The sequence below is a fragment of the Tyto alba genome, unplaced genomic scaffold (assembly GCF_018691265.1).
Source record: "Tyto alba isolate M040663 unplaced genomic scaffold, T.alba_DEE_v4.0 Super-Scaffold_44, whole genome shotgun sequence".
Taxonomy (NCBI): Eukaryota; Metazoa; Chordata; class Aves; order Strigiformes; family Tytonidae; genus Tyto; species Tyto alba.
The window spans coordinates 7,125,808-7,145,116 of NW_024881320.1; the positions used below are offsets into that span (position 1 = coordinate 7,125,808).

At 38.4% G+C, this 19,309-nt stretch overlaps 1 protein-coding gene across 4 annotated transcripts in view; it reads left to right on the plus strand.

The window, feature by feature from the left end:
* Positions 1–6,880: 6,880 nt before the first annotated feature.
* The window catches only part of LOC104363581 (splicing factor SWAP), a 48,951-nt gene continuing 36,522 nt past the window's right edge, over positions 6,881–19,309 (plus strand). For 2 of the 4 annotated variants that reach the window (XM_009970051.3, XM_033008137.2), the window contains exons 1-5: positions 6,881–7,291; positions 9,709–9,878; positions 10,442–10,579; positions 13,627–13,712; positions 18,905–19,130. In XM_009970051.3, the coding sequence (XP_009968353.3) occupies positions 7,032–7,291; positions 9,709–9,878; positions 10,442–10,579; positions 13,627–13,712; positions 18,905–19,130 (880 nt within the window). In that variant the 5' untranslated portion in view covers positions 6,881–7,031. Of the gene's footprint in view, positions 9,879–10,441; positions 10,580–13,626; positions 13,713–18,904; positions 19,131–19,309 lie in introns of all 4 variants that reach the window. The other 2 variants (XM_033008139.2, XM_033008141.2) reach the window with 2 other exon arrangements.

Below are 19,309 nucleotides of genomic sequence, written 5' to 3' on the forward strand. Positions count from 1 at the left end.
CACTTCACCCTTCTTACTTGGCAGGTCTGTGAATCATGTAACCTTGCAAAAGACAGTGTTGCTGCAGGTCTCTGCACAACAGTCAGCTTCAAGATATAGTGAACCATAAGCAACAGCATGCAGTCTATTGTCCCACTGTGCCATCTGGACTGGGTTAATGTGTCTATCAGTGACTGATTTCACACTCCTGACAAGCTATTACTCAGCTACATAGCTGATAGGTCAACTGTAGTCTGCTTTGATTTGTAAGCTGTCTACCCAAAAGTTACCATTTTTTAAAGTTACATTCCAACTGAAATAAATGTTTACTTCAAGAAGCATTTCTCAAATGTTTTAGACTTACAGATTTTGCTGCAGTAAGATCTAATAAAGCATGTATGAAACATCACAGTTACAGCAGCTGCTTATCAAGGCCCTCACAGAAACAAACTGACACTTCTGAGTCCATATAATTACATTATTTCATGCACACTATCAAGGTCTTGATAGCAACATTTCTGCCTACAGTCTTGTTAGGCAACCATGCACCAGTTGTTCTTGCAGTCCAGGCAGACTCTATCAGCAATTCTGAACAGAAACCTTTCAGAAGATGACTTCTTTCCTCTTCACCCACACACAAAGGTGCAGTGATGTTGATTTCTATTTAATAACCATAAAAATTAAAGTTCAACCTATGCAAGCTTTAAGTTAATTTTCCATCAAACCTAAGCAAACCATAACAGTATTCAAAGCTCACATCCTACAATATGGACTCAACGTTCTGATTTCCATTATGGATCAACAAAACCCCCAGTGATGTGAATGGCAGTCTAGCAAGCAGATGACTTACTGCACAGATGGATTAATAGACTTAAGAAGTTGCTATTTTTGAATATGCACAGGAATTAGAAAGTAATGGTGAGACAAACAACAACTAAAACATCAAAACTAAAGGACAGTAAAACATACTCTAATCTGTTCACAAACAGTATGACAACAAAGCGGGAAAAATAATTTTTGGTGGTTTATTTTATCTTTTTACACATTCCCAAGTCTTATATAATTTTATGGATTAAAGGAACCGATGAACTCAATTTACTGACATTCAACTACCAGCATTAAAACCAAAACAAGATCACCACCCAGTATAGCCCCCTCCATGGGAGGTCTTAAGAGCTCCTCTGATGTCTCCTACCTATGAAACTTTTCAACATGCTATCTTGAATGACTCATCTTTGGTAAAGCATTTAAAAATTAAGTGCAAATAAAATTAAAATCTTAAAAAAATACTCTGTAGAACAGAAGATCACAGCACATTAAAGAAGCTAATAAACAATACAAACTACTGCTGCTCCACCTTTTTCCTCCAGGAATGATTAGTAGTCTACTCAGCCCAAATCTTTAGTAATTATTTCCACACAGGAGTGCAGTATTGATTTCTCTAAAGCACACAGAGGACCAGGAGTGCTCTAGCATCATTTGAAAGAGAAGCCTCAAAAAAGCAGTGGCTGCTGAAGAACAACATTTACTTTATTTGCAAAAAAATATGAATTGCCAGAGCCATGAAGTTTGCAAGTAAGCCTTTCCCTAGCTGATACATTCATTTTATCATATAAAATGACAGTCATTAATAATCTATATTTCCCTGTTGTTATTACTAATAAATATGGCCTCACAATCCATTAAAGCTAATTAATCTGTCTTGGGTTCTTTAAGCATGCTACTATTATAACTAAATAACGGTGGTTTTAATACAGGGTTACACAAGCGCAGACTTTAACATTTTGATATCTTTATATTCCCAATGATGTAACATACACCAAAAAAAAAAAAAAAAGCAGAAAGCATTTATTTCTTTTTCTATCAACTGGGATTCTCTTCCAGCAGCAGATCATTGATTGTCAAGGTTTAGTTAGGAATGCTATTACACCATTAGACAAATGGTACCACTCACAGGAAAAATAAACTTATTTTCTGTATGCAGTAAACCTGCTCAGCTATGACTTTCTCTTCTTTTGCAGAAAGGATTCCTCTTAGTGGCTAAGAGAAGATTAAATACAATTGGCCAGACTGTAACACAGTGTTAGCTGCTTTGTTGTACGAAAAATTTAGTGTGAAACCTCCCTACCACAAGGCAGATATATTATCAGCTTTGAAGGTTGCTCTTAAACACATCAGTGCTGTCTATAAAGCAGCAGTTCTTTTGATTACTTTATCTGCAAGACAGAACATTATTTAAAAAACAAACCCAAAACCACGTAAATTACTACCCAATGGTACTATGCTTTGCAAACAAAACCACAACACATTCCTTATGGAACTTGTAACATGGGTTTCCACAGTAACAATAAAAGCAAATTTATGATGAAAGCTGAATGCAAAGAATTTGGTTAATTATAAATTAATTATATTTTAAGACTATTTCATTTTCTCTATGAATCTTTCGTACAGTAACAGAAATTGCTTGTTGCACACTTTAACTGAAAATGTCTCATACACAAGCACATTTTTTAGGGAAAAACTGTAAGAAGAAGTTACTGCTTATAAGAGAATTCAAGAGCAAATCCAACATTGTTAGTGCTACTCACAAGCTTTCATTTACCCTTTTCAAGCACACAGTAACAAAACGCCTTATAATATACAACAGTGAAGATGGTTTTGAATAAAGAACAGAGAAAGCAAAGGGAAGGAAAAAGGGACAAGCTTTGTCTATTGTTTTCTGTTTATACTGAAGTGCATCTTTGCTTCTTACAACAACCCTCAAGGAAGGAGTCCTCTGGCCTAAAGACAATAACCAAATAAATTAGTCATAGAAACTGGCAGGCTGTGAAATACACACACAAACCCAAAACAAAACAAAAGAAAAAAACCCTACCAAAGGATACGTGGCATATCTGTGTAACTTGCCAGAAGAAGAAAGGTGGTCAATAGATAAAAACTCCGTGCTAAAAAGAAGAAAGGGCAGGTCACCTGATTTTTTTTAAGAGAAAGAGGTAAATAGAATCTTTATACAATTCATACAAGAGGTAAGTAACTCTCTGGATATAAAGTGAGCAACTAAGCTATGAATTACAGCAAGCTTATAATTAAAAAGAGCTGGAAATCCTTAACCACTACTCTGCTCCCAGTCATTAATGCAGTCAGTTACATACTGCAGTCATTAACATACCCATAAATTGTTTACCTAGCTACTGTTATACAGCAATTCTGTATTTAAAATGTGGTTCCAATTCAATTGGATTGGAATTACCGTATGTTTTATACGTGGATGCTACAGTAATGGCAGAAGTAACAATAACATCTGCTCAAAAAGTCATGATAATTTAGAGGATATCTTCTCTAAGAGAATAATTATGTACAATTTCAGTGTTCAAGAAAACCTCACAGGTTTTGTGCATCCTTCCCTAAGGAACACAGCAGCTCTTTTGTTCTAACACACCACTGAGATTGAATACAGAAGTCTGATAGCAGTACGGGTTCATGCCAAGTTCCATATTGAACAAATGATGACCAAGGGAAAAAAAAATTAGATCTTGGCTCCAGCCTGACTAAAGAGAGCGTTTTCTACAAAAATAACAAACTTACGTCAATAGTTTGAGAGTGCTAATGTCAAGATTGATACAGTGATACGCAAACTTTCTATTTTTACTATACAAAACTGTACTTGCGTTGATGAACAAAAACCTTTATGGTAGCTCTCATGTACAGTTTTGTCCCCTTATAACAAATATAGAAGACTACAAGCCCATTCTTTGAATTGATACCAAATCCCACTCCCAAATTTTATCTTCTTAATTACTGAAAAATTTCACGTGTTTCTGTACTGAACTGCTTAACCATCCTGCGCTTTGTTTTCTGCAGTCTCAAACTTCAGATATTTCATATTTCCTAAGTGCTTGGAATAACATTTGATGCATTCTTTTGCTATGCTGAAAATTCCTTTATATTGCTGAAACATGATATGTGATATTTTTCTTTAGAATCTGCACAATACACTTTTCTTTCAAACCTACTTCAGAACTAAAAAATAATGTTATTATACATGTTCAGCTAAAGATAAACTGAAAAACAATACTAGATGACTATACTTCCATTAAGACAGATTAAAAAGCCTGCTTTCAGCCTAGGAAAGGCAGTCTTGTTCTTACTTCCTTTATTTTTGCTTTCCTACCTTTAGCGAAATGAAAATAGGGAGAGGGGAAGAGATTAATTTTGTACATTTTTCCTGTTACAGCTAGACTCTCTTCATCACAGCCAGAACATCTGGAACTAATCAATGGGCTGAATGAAATAACACGGGCATCCTACCATATTAAGACTTTAAAACAGAAGCCTATAGTAATCTCAGAGTATTTTTTCTTATTAGTAGATATTAAAGTTGGATGTGTCTTTAAATGTGGTAAAAAAGCATGCCCTATATTATGATTAGCACCAAGTCTTCTTCTCCATGATGATGTACAGTAAAAAACACAAAAAAAAAGTAGGAAAAAAGGAGTTTAGTTTTTTACACAAACTGGAAAAAAAGGAGGGAGGGGTGCTTTTTTATTACAATGCAAATTCGTAATGCACTATGACACGCTTTCTTAAATACATTAAAAAGCCCTGTATGTAGTCTGTTCATGTTCCTACTTCTTTTCCTCAGGTACTCAATAATCCCAAAGTAATTGTTGTGCTGCAGACCCGTTCTTCCAGAAACCTTTCATAATCTCTCTTCTGTTTACAGGCTAATTACATGTGAGCAAATAGCCCAGAATATCATATGCTGTAATAAACAGCAAGATGATGCCCAAGGCTTCAGGTTTCATTTTGTCCCTTGTTTCAAAAATAGACATGTGGCTCCCCTTTTCTATTTCTTTAAATTATTTTCAAACCACCATACTAACACAAATTAGTTTTTAAAGTCTTATCCCCTCCTGTTCTTAATAATTCAGTGAGAACATTATCAACACCTGGTGCTTTGTTGTTCCTGGGTGTTCTGGTCGCCTCTTGGTTCTTCTACAAATGGCTCAGCTGGCTGGAAAATTGCTGTTTGTTTGCCTTTATCCATTTCACCATTAAAGAGATCATTAAAATACTCCCTCCATCTTTCTATAATTGCATTCTTTGTAACTAAGACTTCCATCTTTGTCCTTTATCTGACTCATGCACAATTCATGTCCTTGTCTCAAATGCTGATATCCCAGCAAAATGGTCTGAAGTTATCTTTGTACGCTGCCACTTCAAGTGCACAGAGCCTTTTTTGTGCTACTGTTTTTGCTGAATCATTTGCATTACTAGAAGACATGGAAGTCACAAAATCCTCGCCACATATTGCTTTCTTATACTCCCCATAAAAAAAACTGTTTAGTTTTTTTGAGTTCTTTTTATTGTTTTCTTCTGTTCTTTTCTTTACACCAAATGTTTCCCAGCTGGTGTAAAATTGTTGCACAATGTTCAAGCGTCTTCCCACCTGTCTCCTTGGTGTTCAGGCCTGTATTTTGTTTCTCAAAGGTGTTACACTTAAAACTTCTCTCTTCATTAAAACAACTCAATCATATTTTTATAAAACAGTAAGATATGTCTGAACCATCCACCTTTAGCAGACTTGTTCACTAACATTTTTGAAGTATCATATAATTTCTGGTAATTTCCAAATATTCATTGCAAACGATAGAGATGTTAACTTTCATAGATTTTAAACCATCTTTCCTAGGACATGAACTAGCAGGTGCAACTGTATATGCATCAAAATTATCTGAAAGCAGCATCATGAAGTTTACTCATTTTGTAGTTCATTTTGAAAGACAGTGTGGAAACCCCATGTATTAGCATTTTCAAATTCCTGACTCCAGATGAATAAATAAGTGGCCAAGGAAGTTTCTAGAGTCCTCCTTCAGTAAGTTTACATAGTAGCAGGTATTTCTAAATGCTGACACAAGCTACTCCTCTCTTCTCCAGTGCTCGTGCATTGCTTTTCTCACACTACTTTACATATTTCATTCCTTTGTGTACAATGATGTCAGCAATCGCTCACCCGGGAAAACCCCAGCAGCTCTGCCTGTGTTTACAGGCACCCAGAATCTCTCCTAACAAAGGCTATGGATTAACTCCCATTGTGAATTGCAAAACACAATGTGCTTCCTCACAACATTTTATTCTAAAATACGCAAAACAATGTGTTTCTTCATGCTTGAGTGATGAAAATAATAATCCTGAGGTAAACAATATTGAAAAGTTCACAGATTACACAATTTTAGCAAAAAATAGTCTAATTTATCATGTGTTTAAAAAATATCTTCCTCAGCGCGACAGCCCTTCCCTTTCCCGCGCTGGCTCCCAGGCCCACTTTCCCCGTGAACTTCCCACGCGCAGCCTGAGGTGACTCCCGCCTTCCCGCGGCTCTCCGTGTCAGAGCATTTCTGCCGAGCCCCGCAACCCTCAGCCTCCTCATTTCCCTGGGCTCTGTCGCTGCCCACCCCGACAGTGGGGGCCGATGACCGCGGGGGCTCCTCAGCAGTCGGGCAGGCACCGGGAGGCACGGCCCCCCCCCGCCCCGCGCTGACCCGCCCAGGCCTTCCTCCTTCTCCTTTCAAACTCCGCGTACGCATTTCAGCCGAGAAGCGCCCAACCCCGCCGCACTTCGCGGGCGGACCACGGCAGCCCCTCACGCGCACCGACCCGCCCTCCCCCCCACCCGGCGCCCACCCCCTTCCCTTGGCTCCGCACTTTCGTCGCGCCCGCCGCGCCTCACTCCCTCGCCCAGCGACCGGCCGTTGCCGCCGGACGCCGCCCTGCCCCGCCGGTAGCGCGGAGCCACACCGCTCCGCGCCGCGTTCTTCCTCGATTTCGCGTTCGGGCTGCCAAAACCGGCGGCGAATCTGCCCGCCGCCGGAAGCCAGACTAGCCTCTGCCCTGCCAGCGGAAGCGGAAGCGTCGCCATTTTGTTTCGGGTGATGGCGACTGTGGTGCTCTGGAGCTGGGGAGTTTAGTGCGGGCCCGGCATTCTGGGGGACTCGCTTCTCGGACAGTCGTTGTTACTGCGAGTTTCCTCCTCCTCGCGTCATCCCCTGGTGATGTACGGAGGGGTCGGAGGTTCTCGACGGACTGCAGAAGAAGCAGGCCCGCCGCCCCTAATGTTGTTGTCAGGAGGGGGAGCGGTCCCCGGGCCCCCCGGAGGAGGTGGAGGAGGAGGTGGAGGTGGGAATAGCCGTGTGGAGCTGCTGGTGTTCGGCTATGCCTGCAAGCTGTTTCGAGATGATGAGAAGGCTCAGTACCAGGAGCAGGGGCGACACCTTATTCCTTGGATGGGAGACCCCAAGATCATGATCGATAGGTCGGTGTAACACAACCCCCAGACTCTGCTGCGAGATCTCCTGTTATAGCCTCTTTCTGTTCCTCCCCTTATGATGTGGGCAAGTGAGGGCGGGGGATGAACAAAGGGCTCACTCTGGCAGACGTGTGGGGATCTTCTTCACTGGCAGAGTTGGAGGGCAGCTCCTCCTGGTAGAGTGCTGCGAGTGCTGCTGTTGTAACGCTGCAGGGCTGTCCCCCCCGGCAGTGGGAACTTGGGGTTCCCTGCTCTGGCGGTGCTGGGAGGTTCCCCCTCCTTCTGACAGTCATTGTGCGCTGGGTCTTTCTGCTCCACTTGTTAGGGTAAGGTTTGCAGGGTGGAGTGGAGAGTAGGAATGATCTGTGCCTTTTCAGTGCAAATCACAAACATCATCTTTTCTCACTTGGAAACCAAGGGAGCCTTACTGCCTGAGAATACTTATTAGGCACTTTATATATTCTGTAAGTGAGAAGGGTGCAGCATGGGAAGTGGAAAGGTATTTATGCACCTTAGGTGAAATGGGGCTTTCTTATTTCTCCTAGGTAATCTGGCTGCAGGCTGATGGTGGGATACTCCCAAAGCAGTTCTTTGCCTAATTACTTTTTTCTTGTGCCATGATTCATGGTATTAGGCAGAATGGCTTTGATTTTGGATGGTTGCTTTTCAAATTTTGTGTCAGTGGCTTTTTTTGGTTGTTTTGCAGTAGGTACAGGTTCATGGCCAGAGGGAGTAATAGAAAATGCTTTGATGTTTCTTCTGGTCTCTAAGTTGTTTCAGCAATGCAGGGTGGGATTTAGAAATAAATTAATTCAGAATGAGTTTTCTGAGTATTTTCCTGGAGAGAGGGAAAATGGGAGGTCAGGTTGGATATATTTAAGTGGAGTACTGAAAGTACAATTTAAGAGTTGTGGCTGACCCTGAAGACATCAGTGGGAAAGATGGAAGGATTTTGGTTTGAAAAGGATCACATGACATACTATAGACATTTGTTCCCTCAATTTCATCATTGCTTTGGTGCTATACATGATTTTTCTTGTTTTGATTTAACAACTATATTTGGCTTGGAAAAATATGAGTTAGGGAAGATTTTTTCGTTTCTTTCCATAAGACTGGAGAAATGAATTTGTTAAATTGTAATCAACACAAAAACATGAAAAAACAACGATAAATGTTTGTAGCTATGTTTAATTTCTTACTTACATTGGAATAGAAGTGTTAAGATAAACACTTCTTTTCCCGATCACTTTTGTGGCAGATTTCATTAGTAGGTAGAGCCATTTTGTCATCTTGTGCAACAGTAACGCAGTTTACAGGCGTTACAGAAATTGTTGGGAGCAAAAACTAAGTATGTGCATGTACGTATATATAATACTGAAAAAATCTAAATAACAGACATTTGTAAGTTAAGATAGCTTGCAAATACTAATCTTATACACTCCTTTGAAAGCTTAGATTCTTTTTATCTCCAGCAGCAGGAAGTCTTCATTTTCTTTTGAGAAAAGCACATTGCTATGAGAAGACATGGGTTGAAGTTTGCCTGTGGACAGAGCTTGATTAACCAGACCTACATGTTTCATTAACTTTCTGCTACAAGAATATTTACTTTCTTTGTTTTTGGTCTAGCAAGTTGGCACAAGTCAAGAGTTGTGTGTGGGAAGACACCTCAGCGGAGTCGAGTTTACTGTCACTTTACTTTTCAATCAGTTTCTCTTACTGATGCATAAACATTATCCCAATGCAGTGCTTTTCCTGCAAATGAAATTATTTTTGCTTAGTAGAAAGGAACTGTACGTCATTGATCTTTGCCGTTTTTACGGTGAACCTCCTTAAATTGCATGTATATGTTACTGTTCCTATGTATGTGTGTCTCTCTATCACATAACCCAGAACTTATTTCCTCAGCCAAATGGCTAGGGGCCGAGCCTAGCCATGATTTTACCTCCAATGGACGCAAGTTTCTATGGTGAAGATATCTCCTGAGAGTTCGGGACTAGCAGAAAGAAGCGAGGAAATTTCGACCGTTTGGTTCTTACGGATAGGTATTTATGTATTCGGGTTTGTGTGAATGTAAGCTATTTGACTTTCCAGAAAAACGTATTTTGCAAGTGACAATGATTGGTTGGTTGAAGCACGTACGGTAAGAGCTGTTAAGGAAATGGATCCCACTTAAACTATTAAAGGATACCTTTGCCTTTAATTGTAATAATTTATTAGTTTCTTTGAGAGGAATTTAGACTGTTAAACAAATTTTCGATAGTTGGTGACAAATGATTAGCAAAATTAAACGTAACTTCTAAAAGGAAATATGCTTTAACGTATAAGTATTTTTTTTTTTTTTATTTTTAATGGGTAAGTATTTAAGTAGTCACATAAAACCAAGCCCTAAGTTTTTTGCATTGACCAGCTGTTTCATCTTGCAGGTATGATGGGCGTGGTCACCTACATGACCTTTCTGAATATGATGCTGAATATTCCACGTGGAACAGAGATTATCAGTTGTCTGAAGAGGAAGCTAGAATAGAAGCCCTCTGTGATGAAGAGAGGTATTTAGCCTTGCATACGGACTTGCTTGAGGAGGAGGCGAGGCAAGGTATTGCTCAAGGAAACTTCCTGAGTTTAGCACACGTTTAAATAAATAATTATGAAATTAAATTTACTCCTAATTTTATACTCTCTTTTTCTGATGTTATCTTGACAGTACCCAGTGGATTCGAAAAACGGGAGTCTTTGCGTATGTGAGAGGACCTCAGGATAGTTTAAATATAGATCCACACAGAAATTGCCCAGATTCTGAGGGCACACTGGGATTTCAGACCCAAAAAAACCCCAAATAAACTCACTCTGCTACATTTGTAGTGTTGTGTAAATGAAATTCTGTGCTCTTGTATGCATTATTACATTACAGTGTTTTAACCTACAGCCTTTATCTCTTCAGGAAGAAATAAACAGTCAGCATATGTACATGCTGTGTTTTTCTGTTCAGTTTTTAATGAAAGCTAAAGTGATTAGGTGAAACGTCATTTAAAAACTAAAGTAAGAGATATTACTACTTTTTTTTTTTACTAAACTAATAAATACTGCTACTTTTTTTTTTTTTTAAGAAATAAGCTTTTAAATATGTTCTAATGATTGGTAATTGCATTTTTGTTCAAGAGGAGGAATATAAAAGACTGAGTGAAGCTTTGGCAGAGGATGGAACTTATAATGCAGTGGGATTCCGTTATGGCAGTGATTATTATGACCCTTCAGAACCCACGGAGGAGGAAGAGCATCAGCCTGCAAAACAAAGAGGTAAGGGGTAAAAATAGCAAGGGTTAATTGAGAGGAAGAACATGGTACCTCTGTGTCACTTGCACTTGAACGTCGAAAAATGTGTGTTTCATTAAAATGCAAGTAAAAAATCTCAAAGCATTTCAGCAAAGTCGTTATGGAACTGTGTTACTAATGTGCTTAATGTTTTCCTTCTATGGCACAGTCAATACTATGGTAGTCGGGATAGGAAATTTAATTCTGTCTTGCAGATTCTTATTCAGAAAAAAATAGTAATTCATCATATGGCTGGCTGTTAACACTGTTTCTTGGTCAAGAAGGAAAAGATCATTGCAAACATAGAATAGTAATTAATGAGAATATATATATTTTTTTTTAAGTTCAGATGTTGTCATCTTAATTATTATAAACAAGTCTGGCTTCAACACAGTGTGTCCATCTGCATGGTCTTAAAAACTGCAGAATTCAAGTTCTCACACTCCCATCTTTAATTACAATAACGTTGCATTTTTAACATGAAGTCTTAAGGAAGCTTTCAAGTGTTATTGAACTATGTTTCAGAGAAGTTGGGATTGTTTAATTAACAGTTGGATTGTCTAACTACATATTGGTGGGTTACCATGGTATGAGATGTGCATTTTTTTTTTACCAAGGTGTGTTTACAATGCAGGATCATTCTAGGTGCTAAATCTTAGTGGTTTTTGTTGCTGTGTGTGAGAGGTTGTGTCAGGGCAGTGTCCGTGCCACTTACATTTCACCAGGGGTTTCACCTGTACTCTTCAGTATTGATGCTGAACTGTGTTGTCTTTTTTGGGGTTCATTTCATTTGTTCTATTCCCATTTGTCTGGTAAATTCCAGAACCAAATAGTTTCTAAGTTCTTTTTGTGTACAGTTTTTGAGTGTTTCTTTTCATAGGGGTGTTTTTCATATTGTGTGGATCTGGGATAGGGATAAGACTACTGAAAAATTAGAAGTGATAGAGAAGAACGTGTTTGTAGATTGGCTCCCCCATTTTTCTCTACTGCAGAGAGATTAAAGAGGTGAATTCCCTCTCTATTTGATTACTCAAAAGGAATCTGATGAACCTTTCTAGGGTGTCTGTATTGTAGAAGGCCTTAGCAAAACTGTATGAAAATGTGCCATAATGTTACAGAATCTACATTTGATCAAGAGTGTATGGGATAAATAAAAATTAGTTTCATTTGGTAAGAAAGCTGTCATGAGTTCCAGTTGTGTCTGGGCTGCCCCACATTATTTTTCTTTCCTAGAACATCTAGAATAATATATCTTATTATTAATGAAGTAATATTTTTAGGAATAATGCTAAAATTTGATGACTTAGTCATTGGCAAAGACATATATAATTGCCCAGTCTTCAAACAAGTTAATATTTAGTTAATTAATATTTGATGCATCATTGAAGTGTCATGCTAAGCTATTACAAAATCTTGTGGTGTAACGTGAGAGTTCTCAGTGCTGCTGCTGAGAAGTACAGATCCTCGTAGCAGGTCACTGGAGCATTGCTCAGTTGTGAGCTTTCTTACCAAACCTTATCTTCTAGAAAATTTTTAGTAATGATAGGTAACAAAAGGGCATTTTCTAGTAACACTTGATAGTACTTGGGGAAGAAGTGAGATAGAAACAATGGTATTGTGTTTTGCTGTAGCTGAACTGTACAGACTTTTAATAGATGGTAAGATGGTAACAATTTCCAATAATACAGAACTATAAATTCTTGACATTCACTTTTTATAAATCACAGTAGAGTAAAATCCAGTATTGGAAGACGCAGATAACAGTAACATGAATTACAGGCTGCAGTTCTGCGAACACTTCAAGTGTTAGCTGGAGCTACTGCCAAAAGAAACAGTCTTATTCTTCTTTGTCTGCTGCTTTTTCCTCCTTTCATTGATGCTAAAACTTCTGTGTGCCTTTGTGGAGTTAAACTATTGAGTTCATTTAAAAAGCAACTCACCAGACAGCAACAAAAAAGCTAACTCTCTTTCTTGCATGGGTAAGATCTTGTATGCAGTAATTGCTATGACACCTCACGCATGATTAGGCTGTTCTGCTGTCTGTGGCCATAGTTCCCATAGTCAGGTTTTCATGCAATTTGTGCTGTCTCATTTGTTAGGATAAAAATGGAATGCATTTTCTCTTAAAGCTACCATGATAGATAATACTAAAAGTTACTTTAAAAAGTAAACTTTCCACTTCAATTATTATAAAAATTTGTGAAGCAAAATATTTTCAGAGGAACATTTCTGGTACACCAAATAACAGAATATAATACAAATTGGCCTTTATAGAAGAATAACTTTTTTAAATGAGTAGTTCATGTGATAAATGTGTTAAATATTTTGGTATGTTAAGCTTGATAAAAAAGGAACCCTACCATCTTTAGACTGAACTCACAGATTAATGGCAACATTTACCTTAATCAGTTATTAAGACAACTCCTGGTTTATCTTTGTACATAAGGAAAATGGTTTTTAGCCTCCCTATTGCATTCCCATACAGCTTTCATTAGGGTTAGGAAGCTGATGAAAGTGCTTAGATTTGTTTGCATAGGCTGAAATGGTTGATTAACAGAGAACTGAATTCAGATAGACCAGATGTAAGGGTCTTAACAGCTTTAGAGATACTGGATTGCTGTAGTATTTTACTCATTGTTAGGAAAGGATTCACCCAGTGCATTGAAAATGGTTCCCTTTAATTTTGCTTGCGGTTTCTTGTAAAAACAAGAAGTAATATGAAAATGTATGCTTTCTGTTTGATTTGACACTTGTCTTCAGCACTGTAGTCAGGGCCAGGGTTTATAGGATTTTATTATTCTTAATACCTCTATTAAGACATAATTTATGCAATCTTAACTAAACTACACGTAACAACAGAGAGAGGAACCATATTTAAATGTTTTAAATGCAAATGCTGGTTATAGTTTCATTTGATAAATTAATTGATTGCACATCCTTTTAGATATACTGTATTTTAGTATTTTTTTGTTAACATTTGGGTACCATGATATGTTTTGTCCTACAGTATTTTATTCTATCATTTCTTGTAGAAACAGCTCAGACAGAAAATGTAGAAGAAAATGAAGAACCTTTTGTTGCCCCTCCGGGACTGAATGTACCTTCTGATGTGGAACTGGTATGTGTATGCATTTCACGCAACCTACATTTCTGTCAAATTTCAATGAGTTTATGGTGCTTTACTGTTTTGGGGTTTTTTCCCCCATTAACTTTAACGTGGTACATTTTAAATTATTCTAGAATGGTAGCTTAATTTCAAATATTTTTTGAGATTTTGAGTTTCATCAACTCTTTTGAATCTTTTTTTTCACACTGAAGTTATTACAGTGTTTATGCTAAGTGCGTTTAGTATCACTTGTGATACTACTTTATATAATGCAGAAAAAGGGCAGTGGTTCTTGCAATGGATACACGGAGATGCCCAAGTTTACATTCCAAATATAAAGGACCATTAAAGCAAAAGATTGCTTCTGTTCAAGTTGTGTTTTTGTTTTTTTTTTTTTAATTTATTTATTCTTTTTCATTGAGTCCCAATCTGAAGGGAGTAGGAAGTGATCAAATATAAATGCTGTGTTTAAGACTGGGCTATTCAAGGATAAAAGCAGTAGTTTATTTCTAGCAAATTCTGAAATAGCTTGGAAGCGTTAGCATATAGAAGCTCTTTCCTTCTTGTGATGTTACCAGAATTTACTACATAGTAAACTGTGAACTTAATTGCAACTTGTGTATTTTTCCTGAAGGGACCTGAACAGTCATCTGCTTGAATACAGTTGTAACAGTGAGGATTTTCAATTTATTTCAAGCTTTATAAAAGTTACTGGGAAGTCAGATAATATTCTTTCTGCTGTGTCATAGAATAGTTTGGTTTGGAAGGGACCTTAATGATCATCTGGTTCCAAACCCCCTGCCACAGGCAGGGACACCTTCCACCAGCCCAGGTTGCTCACAGCCCCGTCCAACCTGGTCTTGAACCCTTCCAGGGAGGGGGCAGCCACAGATTCTCTGGGCACCCTGTGCCAGTGTATCACCACCCTCACAGGGAGGAATTTCTTCCTTATATCTAATCCAAATCTGCCCTCTTTCACTTTAAAATAATTAACCCTCATTCTATCCCCACACTTCTTAATCAAGAGTCCCTCCCCAGCTTTCCTGTAGGCCCCTTTATGTACTGGAAGGTCACTATAACATCTCCCCAGAATCTTCTCCAGGCTGAACAACCCCAACTCTCTCAGCCTGGCCTCACAGGGGAGGTGCTCCAACCCCCCTGATCATCTTTGTGGCCTCCTCTGGACCCACTTGAGCAGGTCCATGTCCTTTTTACACTGGGGACCCCAGAGCTGGACGCAGCACTGCAGGTGGGGTCTGATGAGAGCAGAGTAGAGGGGGAGAATCCCCTCCCTCGACCTGCTGGCCACACATCTCTTGATGCAGCCCAGGACACGGTTGGCTTTCTGGGCTGTGAGCACACATTGCTGTCTCAGGCAGTTTTCTGTCCACTACTACCCCCAAGTTCTTCTCCACAGGGCTACTCTCAATCCACTCCTCGCCCAGCCTGTGTCTCTGCTTGGCTTGTCCTGTCCTGTGTGCAGGACCTTGCACTTGACCTTGTTGACCTTCATGAGGTTTGTGTAGGCCCACCTCTCCAGCCTGTCCAGGTCCCTTTGGATGGCATCCCTTCCCTCCACCAGACCACACAGCTTGGTGTTGTCAGTGAACTTGCTGAGGATGCACTTGATCTCACTGTCCATGTTGCTGACAGAGATGTTAAACAGTGCTGGTCCCAGCACTGACCCCTGAGGAACGCCACTCGTCACTGCTCTCCACTCAGACATTGAGCTGTTGACCACAACTCTTTGAGTGTAACCACCCAGCCAATTCTTTATCCACCAAGTGGTCATCCATCAAATTTATGTCTGTCCAATTTAGAGACAAGGATGCCATGAGGGACCATGTCATAAAAGTTAATTTATATTTGGTCTGTCTTCTCAACTTGATAACCTTGGCCAGTAAAGACTCAAAGCACTATGTTAGAATAAATAATGATGAACACAGGGTTTTTGTTTAAGAGTGTTTTTCTACTTCATTACCTTTTAATTGAAAACTTTTATCCTGCTCTGGTTTTTATATGAAATAAGAGCTATTTAACAAATCTAATATGCAACTTGTTCTAATTTTACTTCCTCGACATTTCTGTACAATCTTATGATACATTCCTTTAGTGAAGTGCTTACAAACCTATTTCTGACTTCAGGAAAGAATTTTATACATTATTGCCTTTAAATTATGAGTTATACTTTAATCTTAGAGTAAGAATGTTGTGTTTTCAGTGAGAAGCTGCTTATTTAGCATTTGGATGCTGTTAGTAACTGCTGGTGAAAGAATGTTTGCTGGTTTAGCTGCTTTGCTTTAATTTTGTTCTGAAACTTAAGGTATATTTTACATGGAAGTTGTAGAATGCAGTATGGGGCTTACTGAAGTAATTTGTCAGTCAGCTATTGAATTCTAATATATTCAAATGAACAGAAAACAAAGGTGGTCATATTTGGTTGTGATTTAAAAAAAAAAAAATAAACAAACCAAAATATCTAGGCAGCAGCTCTGAAAACTATGTTTGACCTTGGATTGGGAATTGTGAGAATTTTTTTTTTGTAAGCCTCAATTAATTGTTGTTGTTCTAATCAAGTCATGCAGTTTCACCACTGAATGTATCTATTCTGTATTTTTTTAATTCAATTGCTATGAAGGAGAGAAGCCTGGTAAATTATTGGTGGAGTTTTACAGGCATATTTCAGGAATACTTCTCACTCTACTCTGTTCTCATTCTTAAAAAGAGAAAGAAGTAGCATCATAAATTATACTGCCATTATGTCAATCCACAAGCGGTTGGAAAAGGTGTACAGCCATATTGCTGATTTGTGGAAATGACAGAGTGGTGTTCTAGGTCTTTCCTGAGTTTACTGCTAATTAACATTCAAGTTGAAAAACGTGGCACGTGAAGATGGTTATGGCGGGGGGAAGACACTTGTAATCTTTGAATCATTTTGGGGAGGAAACTGTAGTGCTTGGAAGTAAGATAAAATTTGAGAATCAGCTTGCTAACTTGGAGACTTTGTTCACAATCTGCAAGGTGCCGTTCAATAAAGACAAATATAAAATAATTCCTGTAATACAGAGCAATCTGAAGTGCATATGTTAAATGGAGACTAAGTACTTAGGCAGCACTACTGCAAAAAAGATCTAGAGGCTGTAGTGAGCTGTTGAACATTCAGTGTATGGCAGCTCCAATTGCTTAAAATAGAAGAGTTGTGCTGAGGATGCAGGATGTCTTGCACTACTTAAAACTGTTGATGCCGGGGTTGTGGGCAAAGGTGACTGTTCTTGACCATTGCATTTTAAGAAGTGAGTGGATGCAATGGAAGTGGGTCGTAAGAGGAAATTACCAGTTAAAGTTATGAGGAGAGATTGAAAATTCCTTTGTTTTTTCCAGATGAGAATACTGAGAGGCAACATAAGACTTAAAATTATTTCCAAAGCTTACTGAAGATTGGAGGATAGTTGCTTAACTTGCAGTAAGGGAGACTCACTCATGGAAAAGCTTCTAATTACAGTACTGATTAAAGATTGGAACAGAATATCTGACTAGATGATAGCACTTATGTCACTGGAGCATTTTTCAGAAGGGTTTTTTCTTGGCTCTGGCAAGTACTCTCTAATTTCAGAGGTTTTAACAATTCTTCCCAGTTTAAATGTTTAGTGTTTTTATTAAATGTAATAGCAAACTAGAACATATCTATGATACCTGCATCTGTTTGCAGCATAATGTTTTTCATTTTGTAAAGTTTCTGAAGTTGTGTAGATCAGTGGTGTTAATAATCTCAGAAGTAAATTAAAAGCACATTAATATTCATAGTGCTTGTCTTCCAGAGATTATAGTGATATCAGTTTCAAATTCAAGACCAGATAGTAATTTCAGATAAAATATTTTTTTGAGCTTCCTTGCTGATTTGAAGCTTTGTTTATGAACCTCTTGGCCTTAAGTGTATTATGTACTTCTGTTGCTAACTGCAAAAATAGAGAAACGTCATGTATGATTAAATAGTGAAACTGGCAATGCACAAAATGTTATCGGTTTGTTGAGAACTTCATTGCCTCTAATTAAAATAATCTTTTATAGTGTTTTAGAGGGATAAGTAAAACTTGAAAAAACTAATTATTTTCCATATTGAACATGTTGTTCTAGTAAGGGATCCAATCAGCTGCAAATTGTTTCTAAAAGTGTGCTGTTTGATCATATTCAGACTTTTTTCCCTAAATAGTGTACCACTGTCTCACGTGCTCCCAATCTTCTGAAAAATATTTTCTGAGGTTTGCAGCATACTTCTGAATCTAGACCAATAAAAATGCAAAGCTAAACCAAATCATTAATGTGACACTTCAGTCTTTATAGGCACACAGAGTATGTGTTCCTACAGTTTATTGAGCACAAGACAAAACAAAGCTATCTGAGTATGAAATTACAGACAGTGATTGGTGAAGATCATTCATTCTTTAACTATATTCTTGTTCTTTTAACCTCTTTTGGGTTTGATATGGCAGTGCTCCTTAGATGGGATTTCAAGAGTGGAAATGCATGGATGCTGCCTAATGACTTAAATGACTCATGGGAATGAGACAGTACATAGGAATTGCAATTCTTATGTTGATCTTAAGATGCAACATGTTCCTTCCAAGCAAGTGTGTAGTGACAAGCTTTTCTAGTTAGGGAACAATATTTGCACATTCAGTGATAACTGAATAAAGGACAGCTCTTGGAAAGACCGTACATGTTGAATCTTCAGAGCATCTTGAGGTATTGTAAGGTAGGGCCACTGCAAGTTGGCACTGCTTTGTCAAGAAACACATCTGTCTCCTGTCTTGTGTCAGCAGAAGTGTCTCTATGACTATGGGAATATATGTGGCTTAAAAGATTTTTTTTTTTTGCTACATCAAATTGAACCAGGATTTGTTCCTCTCTTCAGTTTGGTGTGCAATGGCAAAAGTAGTTGTGTTGATAAGAATGGATCTTGCAAAAGGAAATGAATGAGCAGCTAGGGAAGATTTGGACTGTTTGGGTTTTTTTGTTGTTGTTTTGGTTTGGTTTGGTTTTTTTTTGCTAATGTGCTTTCACTAGCTGAAAGTGATTATGAAACTGAGTTGCTAGAGAAAGCTGAGGGGCAGGGAACTACTGCTCTTTCTAATTCCCTCTGGAGGTCTAACACACTTTACAAGCTGCTTACGAAAATACAAATATATGTTATTTTACTCCCACAGCCACCAACAGCAAAAATGCATGCGATTATAGAACGAACTGCAAACTTTGTCTGCAAGCAGGGAGCACAGTTTGAGATTATGCTAAAAGCCAAGCAAGCACGTAACTCCCAGTTTGACTTCTTGCGATTTGATCACTACCTCAATCCCTACTACAAATTCATTCAGAAGGCTATGAAAGAGGGACGATATGCTGCTCCTTCTGAAAATAAAGCGGACGAGAAAAAACGTAAGTTGTTGCTTGTCAGATGCATGACTTCAAGATGTGAATCATTGAAACATCCATCCACTGGTCTTTTTTGGAAAAGTAGCCACATCTTACTGGTGTGTTGCAATGGCAGTGCTGCTATCCTGCAGCTGAAATTGATGTGATAATTCAAAATTTTACTTAAATTGGAAGAGATTTTT